Source organism: Natator depressus, chromosome 4 (assembly GCF_965152275.1).
Source record: "Natator depressus isolate rNatDep1 chromosome 4, rNatDep2.hap1, whole genome shotgun sequence".
Taxonomy (NCBI): Eukaryota; Metazoa; Chordata; order Testudines; family Cheloniidae; genus Natator; species Natator depressus.
The window spans coordinates 55197651-55212152 of NC_134237.1; the positions used below are offsets into that span (position 1 = coordinate 55197651).

Sequence of the window (14502 nt, forward strand, 5' to 3'; positions counted from 1 at the left end):
ATGGCAGAGCACTCGGGGATCGATTTATCGTGTCTAGACTAGACACGATAAATCGACCCCTAATATATCGATTGCTACCCGCCAATCCAGTGGGTCGTGTAGACCTACCCTTACTCTCTCTTGTCCTGATTTTTAAAGCTATTTAGGCATTGCTTTACTCAGCAGCACAATGCCTAACTGATTTAAGATCCTATGTCTCATCTTCAAAAGGGACTTAGGCACTTAGGAGTCTAAACCCATACACTATCTGTGGTATTTAGACTCATAAGTGCCTAAATCCCTTTGAAAAATGAGATAGACTCCTGTAAACATCTGGGCCTCAATTCCCCCATCTGTGAAATGGGGATAATACCCTCCCCCTCCAAATCTCACTGGTGTGCAATGAAAACAAACATGAATATTTTTGAAGTACTCAGATACTATAGCAATAAGTACAACAGAAAAGCCAAAGAGGAAATTAATAATTCTGACTTCAGAGCAGGGTTTGAATAGTGTGCAGTAAATGAGGAGAGAAAAAAGTAATGAACAGCTACCCATTCAGTGAGCATTGTCCATCATGTGCACTGAATAAGGTAGGGATCCTGGGCAAAAAACCAGTACATGAGCAAGTAATTAAAGACTGCATCATACTGCATAGCACAAGGGGATTTAATTAAAGTTGTCTGTTGCTTATTCTGGCATTTCCTAACTTTCTGAGCACTTGACTTTACAACCCTCGAAGGGTCTTTTAAATGTAGCTTTTTGTGTGTAATAATTATTTGTATTGCCTCAGGATCCTAAAGAGGGCTTAGGGCCTCATAATACTAAGCACTGTACAAACAACCACCATAGAGACTGTCCCTGCCCCAGGGAGCTCACTATCTAAGATTCAGACAATATACAACAGGTGAATACACACACAAACTGGTCGGGGAAGGAGAAATAAACCATCATAGAGATGATGTGATTATATTACTTTGTAGCAACAGTGGACTCAGTAGCCACAGGAGTTTGTCAGGATGTTACACCAGTGGTTCTCAAACTTTCGTACTGGTGACGCCTTTCAAATAGCAATCCTCTGAGTGTGCCCCCCTTATAAATTAAAAACACTTTTTTATATATTTAACATCATTTTAAATGCTGGATGCAAAGCGGGGTTTGGGGTGAAGGCTGATAGCTCGCAACCCCCCATGTAATAACCTCATGAACCCCTGAGGGGCCCCAACCCCCACTTTGAGAACCCCAGTTTACATGATAAATTTAAATTTGCCTTTTTTCATATCCATGCTTTAAGTTTGAGAGTCTTCATAAACTGTAATAATATGAAAAGCTCTATTTCACCAGGCTGTACATTTTAGCACATGACTTTGATTACACAAAAGTTCTTTGTATAAATCAACAACAAATAAAATCAATTGTGAATAAAATAAAAACTCACCTCATTTCCACCAACAGCTTTGGTTAAAATCACTGCAGAAGACACAGGAGGCGGCATACAGCCTACTGTCTGCAAACTAAACACAAAAAAGGAAATGCAATATTCACTGCAAGACACTAGCACTAAACAACCATCAAAGCTGAACAAAAATGATTATTTATCACAAGCTCAACTGTCTAGTGGTTAGAGCACAGCACTAGGAAGCAAGACTTTTACGTGTTCTGTTATCATCCATGGCACTGTGATCATCCCTGCTCTGTGATCCTGAATAAATCAGTTAACCTCTTAGTGACTCTGTTTCCCCATCTGTACCATGGAGATTATAACGCTTATAATTCACAAAATTCAGTCTTGATTTATGTGTGTAAAGTGCTTTGAAACACCACATCTATAATGGAAAATATGCAACATAAGACATATGCATTTATTTTTCTATAGAAGATACCATGTTCTAAAAACATGGACCATTAAGAAGGTGGCAGAGGGAGAAGATGTAGGTTCATTATTTTAGGTTCACATTGTCCTCTTCTACTTTTAGTTAAAACATATTTTAAAAACACCACTAAAATTTTTATTTATTGTATGTTTAGAGAAGTTGTCAAGTGTTTCATCTTCATATGTATTTTCACTCTCTCTTAAAACTCTCAGAAGACTGAATATAAACATTTTCTTCCTTACTGGTTTTTTCCACATCTATTAGTCAAACATCAATTGCTTTTCCCCCTAATTTTTAGAAACGCAGAAACTAAAATAGCTGTGTTGCTCACGTCCTCGTTTGTGCATCAATGATGCTTTAGTAATGCGTATAGTATATTGTGAATGCTACCGCAGAGTGAGCACAAGAGAAAAATAGCAGGTAAGCTTTTTGTTTGTTTTAAGTACATCCCACAAAAATAGTAAAATGTACAAAAATTAATCATTGGTTATTTTTAATTATATATTTAATATGAAAACATGCCACAGCAGATTACTTTAAATTTAGGAGGTTAAGTTTTAGGCCTAAATACTTGACAGCGTGTCTTTTGAAAGTAAGGGATCTTGAGTTCACGTACCAGGACAATGTTAACTACTATGGCTTAAATAAGTGTTATATTACATATGCAATGTTGCAGGCATTACATCAGTAAGATCACAATGCCCTAATCTTGCAGGGCATCTTCTATTCACAGTTGCTAAGCTTACACAAGTAGTGCCTCTGGTTTTACAAGATATGCAACAAGAGTTCAGACTCTGCCCATTAGGACTTGAGGCTGGTAAGGGCAACAAAACCAGCTAAGGCTCTTAACTGATAATGGGCCCAACCTAAACTTTCCAGTATTTGTGTTTCTGACCCACTATTCTGGTTCAAGGCCATCTCTAGACATTAACTACTATGAATTTTAAAGTGTTAGCTCACACTCAGAGATGTAGTATCAATACACCTTTGGTGTTAATATCACTTTATAAGCCAGCACAGAAAGAAACTATATTACAGAATAGATTTGCTGTTAGTGAATGCTTAGAAACATGAGAAAAAATATAAATGAGAAGGAATGGATAAAGGATGATCAATTCAGTCACAGTTACCATTGTTAGAGAAGGAAACTGCAGATGATGGAAAGGAGCGTTATATGGATCCAGTCATGCCAGATTTGGAGTACCTCCTTTGAGGTGGTGAGTGCCCTCAACGCCTAATAATGCCAGTTGGAATTAAAAGAATTTGGTGTTTTTGCGGGATCAGCTCTAAATTTTTATTTATTTATTTTTAAGAGGCAATATATATATATATATATAAACAGTCTGGCAAGTTGATGGTGCCTCTCTAAAAGCATTTATAAGCATCACAAAAAGCATATTTGCTCATTAGATCCCTGTGTAAAAATGGCCGTAAATGCAAATTTGAGAGAAAAACAGCATGTAGGGAGTTGCATGTATATACCCCTGTGTATTAAGATAAGAATGCATCCTTAAGGACTAGATCGGCATGAAAAACGTCATCAAAAGGAAGAGGGGAATGGGGATGGTAATGCAGAGAGTGGGAAGAGAGGAATCAAAACTCTTTGCAGTCTAGCAAATGAGACTGTTCTTTGTTAGGACTGAATTTTGACAGGCTATGACGATGAGAAAGCCTGTCACTGGTCTTGCTGGTGCAAAACCTTTGCACTCATATTCACTGTAACTGTTTTTATGCTTCACCAAGTCTAAATTAATTCTGATACACTGGCATGCTTCTACTCCAACTGATCTATTGACACCATTATGAGGAACAGCACTAACATTTCCTAAATGATGTTTTTGTTGTCTCAAATTCAACGTCACTTGTAATGTGTGCACCACTTTATACTTAGAAAATCAGAACAGTCTGGAGAAATACTGAAACAAACAGCAAAAACAGCTCTATTTTAAGGACATACACACATGTGCAGCTTTACAACTAAGATATTTACATGGAGGATTGTTCTGAAGCAACACCACACTATTGGAACAATGGGGTTTCTTTCCAGTGGATGGAACAGCACTGCTCTCTATTTACAACTGGGATATTTCTAACACAATAGTTTATTTTTATATTTTATTTACACAGCAAAGCCTGGTGGTTCTTGCTATATAAGTTTGATTTTGATGCTTCTCTATTTTAGGATTTTTTTGTACTGTTTATTATCATATCATTTATGGTGTCACTTTGTATCTATAAACATTTGTTTGAAGATTAGAAAAATTCATTTAAGACAATGCCTTTTATTCTCATGATAAACAGCCACTACTTAATTCACCATTTCAAAGAATAAGAGATTTGTTCCAACATAAAAACTCTAATTTTTTTTCCACAACTTAGCGGAAGAACCAATATCGAACAATCATCTGGATGTGTACAGTGTGATGCTAAATACACACAATACTTGTAACACATATGCCACATATTGTGCTTTTTTAAAAGTATTCATAGATTTAAGCCTCTCTTCAGCAATCACTTTTTTCCATACGTCTTGAAATCAAACATAGCAGCTTCAACAGACTGCATGTCAAAGAGAAAGCTGATCTGTTGCAAGCTCCCTACAAATGAAATTAGCTGACAAGTCTTTCTAAACATGAGACCATAATTCTGAAAGGATAATCTTATGTGTACTTCTTCTTCAATAGCAAGTGTCAAAGCATGAAACTACACAGTGAAATCTCTTCACTATATAACTGTTAAACACATATTACTGGTACAGCAGCCCTTAATAAGTAGCCATAATATATTTCACTCTAATATGTTTAAACATACCCTTTTAAAAGCCATTCATTTATAGGTGTGACTGATAACACTTGAAGAAAAAGCCATATTGCTGTTGGGAAGAACACAAGTGTAAAGATCTGGACAAAAAGGTGTAGTTTCACATGCATCAAAGCACTTGTCAGCTCCTGCAAAACAAGAAGAGAGGAAGCTGCAGTCATAACAGCAAAGGTAAGTTCACATTTGGGCTGTTTGAAATAGGGTCACCTTTACATTAAGACAAAAATGCACGCATTCTAAGTCTTTTAGAAGTCTATTCTCCCCTTCAAAACCATTAACACCAAGGCCCTGTCTACTAAAGGGTCTTTTGTCAAAATATTTCCCACTGTTGCTAACACCAGCTCAGCTCCCATCATGGTAGGTTAGTGCAGAAAAGTCTCTGGCTCTGTCACCCTTCCAAGAACTGTCAGCTGACAGCCCAACACTAAGGCTCCCACTGTTAATACTGGTTTGAGCATTGGCCTGCTAAACCCAGGGTTGTGAGTTCAATCCTTGAGGGGGCCATTTAGGGATCTGAGGCAGAAATTGGGGATTGGTCCTGCTTTGAGCAGCGGGTTGGACTAGATGACCTCCTGAGGTCCCTTCCAACCCTGATATTCTATGATTCTATGAATACCACAAGGGAGATGAACTAATGTAATCAATATGGAGACAGTTTTAAAAGTTTCTCTAGTCTAAATAGAGCCAACAAGAGTGTAAGTCTCTTGCATGCCAACAGAAAAGGGCCTTTACACTGCAGAAAGAATCACAGGTATGCTTTCTCTAGTGAAAAGTTAAAACTCACATAGCAAATTAATTCAGCGTCAGTTTTTATTTCTTCAGCATCCCAGAAATGCTTAAAAACTGACATACACCAGAACCATAGACAGCAAATTCGTACCAAGTAATATTAAGGTTTGGAAGAACTACACAGAAAGAACGCTGAGGCTATGACAAACTAACAAAAGCAAGAAAATTCAGAGAAGTGAGGAGTAAAATTCACCTGGATGCAGGAAAAATAAATAAGACTTTGTTGCTACACAGCACCTTTCATCAGAGAACCTCAAAGCACTTCACAAGGGTGATTAAAGATTATTACATATTTCCCTCTTAACTATGAGTCTCTTCACATTGGTACTCTTGTTGTGCAACAATTCTCTTAGTAGTTTTGTATATACATTTCCTTTCAAACAAAAGAAAAATTCTTGTTGTCAGATCAACTCTTTCTGAATGTAATAAATCTGAATGGAAATGGATCACCCTAACCTATTTAGCTGTCTCCCTCAGAAAAACACTGGAGTCCTTTTCAGTCACTTTACTTAACTGATATCTAATGTAACTCTTATGAGAAAGCTAATTTGTTAGGTTTCTCCAGCTATCTTTAATTAGGTTAGATATGTCAGATTCTACATTTTAAAAAAATGTAGAAAGTCTAGTTCATTGCACATACATAGTAGTCACTTTTTAAAATGTAAATTTGTATCAGCTGGCAGTGGATTCTTTTTCAAGCAGCTTAAAGAGTAAGGGCCTGTTGAAGTTTTTAATTTTAAAATTTAGCCAACTTTAAGAAAAAGGCAATTTATAAATAAAAAACAAACAAACAAGCTTTAAGACCCACACTAAGGTCAAATACTGCATCTTTATCCACCACTGAAGAAAATAAAAGTTTTAGAAATATAAGGGATTCAGCATTGGAACCTTGTCAGGTATTTTTGCCTTCTCTTAACAAACCAAAAGTGTTTCCCTCAAACTTGACTAAAAAAAAAAAAAACCCCCACAACACATTTGATCTAAAAATCTGCCCCTTTTTTCTATTTGCAAGGTGTTCTCAGGAAGTCACGTAGCCCTGAAAACAGGGATTTAAAATATACACTGACAATATTATCACAAAAGAAACAATATATTAATTTTTTGTTTAAACACAGAAGACCTTTAAGAAGTGAAAATATTTTTAAAGAATGGAAAATCGTCAGTAAGAAAAAGGGCCTCTTTATCCTTGTGAGACTGATCACAATGCAATACAATCTGTGAAGAAGCATTAGAATAGCATCTTCTTAACCAGCATTGCATATCAACTACTGCACTACAGATAGTCTCATCACAGTACGACGTCATCTTTTCTTCAACAAGGAGAACAAAGATGAATAGAGGTTCATCACCAGCAAAGGAAAGAATTTTTTTAAAGACCAGATGAGGTGAGAGAACACAGAAGGTGATTAAAGTATAGCTATTTTAAAAGCAAGGGTTTTTAAAAAAAAAAAAAAACACTATTATGTATGCTAAAACCCCAAATAATTAGAATAAGAGAATTATCTGGCCATTCGTACATTCCGTCTTATTTCTTGCCAGGTCCGAAAAGTTCTGTCCCACCACAGATCATTCACTAGACCAGTCCAAGACCCCTTGTACAGTGTATGGGTGGCAATGTCACACTCACCCCATAATCAGTCTGGGTGAGTGTGAAATTGCCACCCATTGCTGGATTTTAGAACTGTACAGTATTATACAGTTTTCAATAGTATCATCTTATATCTTTTGGGAAATGCCCTATAAGGAACCCAAGATAGGTTTAATGAAAATTGCTGCAGAAGTGCATGCAGTGGTGCCACACTTATAGGATAGGCCTTTGCAGACTTGAAAAGATGGGAGTGGAGGAAGAGATTTGCGTTACAAGAAATATATTCCCCAAATTATTGGTTTTTCAATGTCTTTGCTGGTCACTTTTAAGAGGAGACCCTTACAAAGGATACATTTTGAATCATATTGTCATAGTCTATATCATGGATACAAAGGAAAGGAGTGAATAAGGAACCTTCACCCTGTTGTGCATCTCACAAAAAAGCCTGTCAGAATTTCAGTCGGTGCACTTGAGAAAATGCAGAGACTACTCTCTCAGGACACCTCAAAGGGGCAGGGGAAGCTGCCAAACCATAGCCCCACCCCTCCCTACACAAGCCAACAGAGAAAGCTACACTATCTCCCCAACATATCAGGACATTCAGGGCATTTCTGTGCCACCCAAGCTCCTACAGGGCAGCGCAGTTCCACTCCTCCCTCTAATCAGGCCAGTGAGCACAATATGGCTTTTTGTGTGTCAGCACATACACACAGTAAAACCTTTTTCAATGACTCGTCAGATTCCCCACTGTACAACTGTAGCCACTAACCAGATATTCAGGAATATGATTTCAAATTCTAGGTCTGTGGGGACTTAGTTAATAGAGCTCTTTCAAAGACCAAACCAGCCAATAAACTGAAAGTTGAATGGGCGTGATGGTATGGGCAAATACTCTGCTCGTGTATCATGACTACAGAGTTATTAGTACAAATATAAAATTCTGTCTACTTATGGTAATTCATGTTTTTGAAAATACAACCAAGATGCTTTTTGTATGTGCATAAACAGAGCTATACCAGTAAGCTGCCCACTGCTTTGTAAAGAACTTCTGAATCCACATCTACAATAGCATTGTTGAGCATGAGTTCTGTTTTCCTGATAACACTGAACCATGAAGGATAATATTAAAAAAAAAAAAAAAAGCAAGCATATTGTAGTTTATAAATTAAAATAAAAATCTGGAAGTGTGAACATTTTGTCTATTAATGACATAAAATTTGTACAGTTTCTTATGATTTTACAGAATATACTGAATGCATGCTCCATTAAAATTAACAAATGTAAAAACAAAGTGATCCCAACACACGTACACACACACTCAAGAATTGATAAAAACCAAAAGAGGAGAAAACTTGCACTGCAACTCAAAATACTGTAACATTAAAATATGGGAAGACAGGCTGATGTAAGTTGCCTTGCATCAACCTAATTGAGTAAGACCTAAGAGTCTACATTAAAATTTCGCTCCCGCTTACATAACTGCCCCATTGTGCCAGCTTAATAACGCCACCTCTGCGAGCAGCACTGAGTTATGGTTGACGTAGCTAGGTCAACGTAGCATCAATGTAGACACTGCATTGTTTACCTCACCTGTCACTGGCTTTCAGAAGCTGTCCCACAATGCTCCACACTGACAGTACAATCTGTACAAGGTCTCCTGATGAGGACGCTCACTGATGACACAACGAATATAGTGTGGACCCGCAAAAGTGATTTAATTACCATAGCGGCTGTATGCCATCATAACTTAGGTCAACATAATTTTGTAGTGTACACATGGTCTTATTCATGTTTATAAATTGCTTTGAGGTCCTTGGATGAAAAGATGCCATGTAAGTCCAAAGCTGGGCTTGAAAAGTTTATTAGGCACTTAACTTGCCAAGCACTAAACCTACTAGACAAAGGTAGATACAAAAAATGATTTGGGTGGGGAGGGGTGCCTCGCCAGCCAGACACAAAAGCCAAGCCCTTCTGCCACCCTCACTTGCTGGCATGTCTACCACAGTACTGTCCCTGGACAAGGTGTGGGGCTACATCTCTCATCAGCTTCTAGTTAGCAGCTGTTTTATTAATTTGAAGCATCAAGACTTGAAATTACTGAAAGGAAAAAGGACCTTTCCATTTCTTCCCTGCACTTCAGGAATTCCTGCCTGCTGAGAGAAGAGAACTCAACTACACCACCACTTCCCAGCCACTGTTTTTGGGTCCTCTTCCCCGTGAATAACTCCACTGCTAGCTTCTGTTAGTATTAATTGGTTTTCCATGTGAAAGGATGAAACTGACAGGATTCTTGACAGTTTCACTGATAACCACAGGCTTCTGAAATAGCAGCAATGAAACCAACCAGAGAGATTAATTTCACTGCTGCCATAACCGGGCAAAACCATGAGAATCAACAGTGGCGCTGGAACAATCTGACTATAGACTCAGGATGGCATTAATTCAGACTTGGCTCCCAGTTGGAGGGTTATCTTCACAACCATAAGCTTAGAAACTTAAAACAAAATATGAAAGCTTAAATTCTGCAGAATTCAATAATATAGTTTGGCTCAATAGCCAAGAGAAACTTCCCACTTAACAAAGGTGAGCAGGTAAGTAGATTTGTCAAACCCTGGTGCAAAGTATTAGCCAAATTATTGATTTCATCATTGCTTTGCAGCTAGCTAAATTACTTACTTAAGCAGGTGAATTAGGAGCTATTTCAGTTATCCTCTTAAGTAACAGATCAAATCAGCCAACAAAGTGAAAAGGAACAGAGAGGCTGCACAGGCAGAGAAGTGCAATGGTTCTCTTTCAAGTAAGGTCACCTGAGATGCGCTGGCAGACAAATTTGGCAGAAAACTGCTGCATCCCTTCACCCAGTCACCAAAGTTTTGCAGGCAACTAGGCAACATTTCTTAAGCTACTTGAGACTTTTTTCCCCCCCACCAATTTTTCTTTTTTTAAAGTAAAATGGGAATAAGAATTGAAATAGGCTCAGGCACCCCGAAGCACTACTGAGTGTGGCAGCAGAGTCAAAGCACAAATGCAGCAATATTCCTTTGAAGTTCAGCATTCCACCAAGCACAACTGAATACATGAGAATCTTCTAGTAAACTGTTCCCAAGCCATAGGCAAGCTATGGAGCTGCAGAGAAACTCTTCTGGGACCATTACTCCAGGCAATAAACTGCTGTAGCAACTGCTATCCCTTAGGCCTCCACCTCTGCAGCAGTTTGAAGCCACTGGATCATCATAAGCATGGATCCTGTAGCTACTTGCTCAGTCAGCCTCATTTGGGGATGATGCTAAGCCTTCTCTGTAGTTCATAGAGGCATGGGGGCTCCATTTACACCCTCTCTATCTCACTAGAGATTGACTGTGGGATTTCTGCAACAATAAAGTGTCTTGTGCAGACCCTCCACACGTGAGTGAATTTCACTCAGCGTGTCCTGCTCCTCTCTCCCTCCGGCGCTGTGTAATTTTTTTAAAAACACACAAACTAGTTATGTACACATGTAACTTTCACATGGTTCCATTAGTTACCTACCAACAAAAAAGAGTCAGTAATTTGATGTGCCTAACTACATTCAGGCCTGTTCAAGATCAGCCCAAACTTCTAAAATAAAATAAGAAAGAACCAAAGAGAACTTATTTACAGTACCTCAGTTTTTAATGAGAGTCCACTGTTAAAGAATATAGCTGAAACAGCAATATATGTTATGGTAATTTCTGGCTTCAGTGGTCCTAAAAAAACAAAACAAAACCACAAAAACAAAGTGAACCACTTAAGGAAATAACACTATAAAAAGTTATAATATACCAAAGTAATTAAATATTTCAGAATGTAGAGAAATATTTGGAGCACTTTGATCATTAACTTTAAAGTCTGTTTAAAAGACTAAGTTTTGCTATTTAAGTGAATGTCATTCTTATTTTAAAACAAAAACAAACAAGACTAATTAACGGAGAGAGATAGCAATGAAAGGCATGATGCAATGAAAAGTATGCCTATGTATACAAAACCTGTTGGTTACCATGGGGCAGATTCTGCCTTGCCTTAATGCGGAAATATTAAGTGGTAAGTGGCAAATAAGGAGCCTTCTCCCACCTCTGGGCTGCACACATATGGGCCAGTCAGAATTGCAACATGTACCAGCCAGCAGGTTGACAGGCTGGCTGGCTGCACAGTGGAAAGCAAGCTGCACCCCTACACAGGGCTCCCTGGGGCAGTGTAGTACACCTCCAGCTGTATATGATTTCTAAACACACTAAGGTCCCAATCCAGCAGTTAGATCTGCATGGGCAGACCCCTGCACCTCCAAGGAACCCCACTGAATCAAAAGCCTATGTTTGTACACTGTTTCAAAGGAATTAACATTTTTCACTCTTATAAAAATGACAAATACCCTTTTGGGGTAGGAACCATGCCTCATGTGGGAATGCTGAAAACAAAAACCCAGCCTCCATTTTTAAACATTACTAATGGAGTTCTGACCACGCCACTATCTAAACTCAATTAGTGGATCTTATTTTAAAATTCTCTCTTTCCTTTTTATTTCATACTTTTAGTAGTACTAATCTGACATGACTAAAATTGCAGTAGCAAGCAGGCAGGCCTTTACGCTCTACTCCAAAAGAGGAGATCCTGTCTCCTCTCGCGTACGAAAGATATATTATTGACGGTCACAGAGAAACTGAATCCTCTACACAAGTCAATGATCTCAAAGTTCATACAGAGCTTGATTCTACACTGAATCCACCCAACTTCTGTATTGCTGGAGACAAGCTATTTACATAGGCCTGACTCCAGGAGATACAAAAACGGTCTGTGTATTGCATACAAAACACCTTACGCTATACACAACTTTAAAAAAAAGTCAGGAAAAAAACTGGGACTAGCAAGACTGAATTCCCCACATTTGAAACATATCCCTTATAATACAATTTGCCATCGCTTAAAACTTGAGTGTGATTAAATGTTATTTGTCCAGTTATTAGAGTCACTCATTTGGAAGGAGGTTCCTTAATTTTGGACTCATTTTAGATCATTTTAAAGTGTCTCCTTTCTCTTGTGATCAGGGATTTTTTTGTGTATATTTCAATGAGACACTTACAAACCTCACTCAAAAAACCCACCCTTCTCTTCAAGTTGGACAGCTGCAGAAAAATCCACCCTTCCCGACTGAGCAAGGTTGTGCTGGTAGCTAGCACTGTACCGCCATTCAACCCCGGCACACGGAAGTCGCGCCCGGGTCTCAGTGCAACGTGTCAGCGCGGGCCCTGGAGCCGCAAGGGAGCCCTGTGCTGGGGGCTCCGCGGCCCATAACCTGCGCAGCCCAACGCCCCACGGGGGCTGGGGGGAGGGGGATTTTGCCCCGTTACTGGAAGCAACGGCCACGCTTGGCGGAGTAACGCTACATTCCTGGGGCGACAGGATGCTGTGCCCTGAAAGTAACCCCGGGGTTGGTCTGGTTCCCCCCAAAACTTGTGATCTGCGGCAGGGGACGCTGCCCCCACCCGCTCGGGTTCAGCCCCTCGCTTGCCTGCCTGCGAACGAGCCGAGAGGGGGGCTCGGCGAGGGGCGCCGCGCAGGGCACGGCCGGCACCTGTTCAATGCCCCCCGCCGCCCCCCATCTCTCTCTCGCTGGCTTGGCGAGCCCCTGGCGGCAGCCGGCGCGGCCCGGGATCGGACTTACCCCCTTTCGCCCCGACGGCGGGCTCCAGCTTCGCCACGGCGATCACCAGCACGATCCCCAGAATGAACCATTCTTTCCGCGTCCGCTCCAGCAGCCCCATGCTGCGCGGCGCCCCCACGCGCCGGCCGCCCCACGCGCGCCTTTGGCCCCTGCCCGGCGGCGCTGCTGCAAAGGGCGAGCTCGGAGCGGGGCTGCCGCGGCGGCGGGCAGGAGCCGGGAGTAGTATCCAGTGACAGGGAAAGTCTCACTGAGCGCCGCCATCATTACCACGCGCCTGCTAATAGACTCGCACCGGCTCCCGCCGCAGCCCCGAGCTCCCCCCAGGCAAGGGAACGCCGGCCGGGCGGGCGCCGCGCGAGATCAGAGGGGGGTCGGGCTGCAGCGCCCGCTGCCTCCGCGGCGCGGAGTTCCGCGGCTACCCCCGGCGCGGGGAGTTCCGCTAGCTCAGGCGGGCGCCGGCGGCTGCAGCCCGGCCAGCGCGCGAGGACCGCGGGGCAGCGCCAGGGAGCTGCTCCTGCCGCCTGGGCTCTGCTGCGGCCCGCCCGGGGAGCCCCCTCTAGGTTCCGTGGGCGGCGGGGCTGGCGCCCGTGCAGGAGGCTTATGAGATTAGGGGGCTGCGCGCTTTTTTGATACATTACAATGTGTCCGTGACGCCCGGCGTTTGACGCGCGAGCCGGGGGGAGGGGTGACTCGGCTCTTCAGTTCCCGGGGTTGGAGGCTTTCCCCGGGGCCGGGCTGGAGGAGCGCGCGCTCCTCCTCCTCAATCGCAGCTGGGCCCGCTGTAAAGGGGCGCCTGGGGCAGGGACAGCCACGGCGCGCGGGACAGTCGGAGCAACACGTGCGCCTTCCTCCCGAGCTACCTTTGCAAACCAGTGGGCGCGTTTGCAATGGGAGGCTGGTTGCTGGAATGACTCGCTTCTTTGTTCGTGGCAGGGGGTGTGGAAAACTCCCGTATGCAGGGGGAGACTAGGCTGTAATCAGCAACCGGTGCCTGTGCTGCACAATCTGGCAGGAAACAATTTTTGGCAAAGAAGGAAGTTTCAGGTTCTGGAAATTGTCTGATAAAATGTAAGAGTGAATTACCGTTAAAAGTAGACCTCGATCCAATGGCCTTTCAGGATTCTTTTAACTACCAAGCAAGGAGAGCATGGACCCATCCCTTAGTTTGTAGCCACTAGTTGCCCAGAGGGCTACACCGGCCAAAATTCAAGCAAAAGTTCAGTGTTTGTCACCTCCAGGCTCTACCATCACAGCAAGTTTTTCTTCACCCAGGAGACCACAATTAGTGGCCTTCCAAAAGTGGTTTAACCAATTGCTTCTTCTGAGCAACAACTTGTTGCCGGCACCCAGTGCCAAGAGGCTGAACAACAGCTTGAGTTGGTTCGTTACCCGGTGTGCTACACCCAATAATCACAACAGGGTGGAGAAGCAGAAAAGTTTATTTGCAGCTGCAAAAAGCTACAGGGAGAATAAAATCTCAAATCCTGCACACAGAGCAGGAAGTTATACAGGCTTTTATACATCTTTTTTCCCAGCATACTTATCCAATAGCAAGCTGCCCCAAGTATCCATATAGCCAGCCAATCCAGTTCCCAGCTAGTTCCCTGGTTCTCTGTATCATTTGTTAAACTATACATAAAGCTGCTTTATTCAGCATTGTTCTTCCATATCTGCCCTGTTTGGCCTTGCTTAGTTTCAGGCAATCTGACTCTGCAGCATATTGTTGCAGATCCTCAGCATAACTGCTGTGTGTGCCTCCAGGCGGGGGGGGACCA

At 41.8% G+C, this 14502-nt stretch overlaps 1 protein-coding gene across 1 annotated transcript in view; it reads right to left on the reverse strand.

Annotated features, from left to right (window-relative positions):
- The window catches only part of SLC10A7 (solute carrier family 10 member 7), a 190515-nt gene extending 177680 nt beyond the window's left edge, over positions 1-12835 (reverse strand). Inside the window, exons 1-4 of the mRNA XM_074950960.1 lie at positions 12728-12835; positions 10693-10775; positions 4665-4801; positions 1418-1493 (exon numbers count right to left, since the gene is read on the reverse strand). Of these exons, the coding sequence (XP_074807061.1) occupies positions 1418-1493; positions 4665-4801; positions 10693-10775; positions 12728-12827 (396 nt within the window). The 5' untranslated portion in view covers positions 12828-12835. The remainder of the gene's footprint in view (positions 1-1417; positions 1494-4664; positions 4802-10692; positions 10776-12727) is intronic.
- Positions 12836-14502: the final 1667 nt, after the last annotated feature.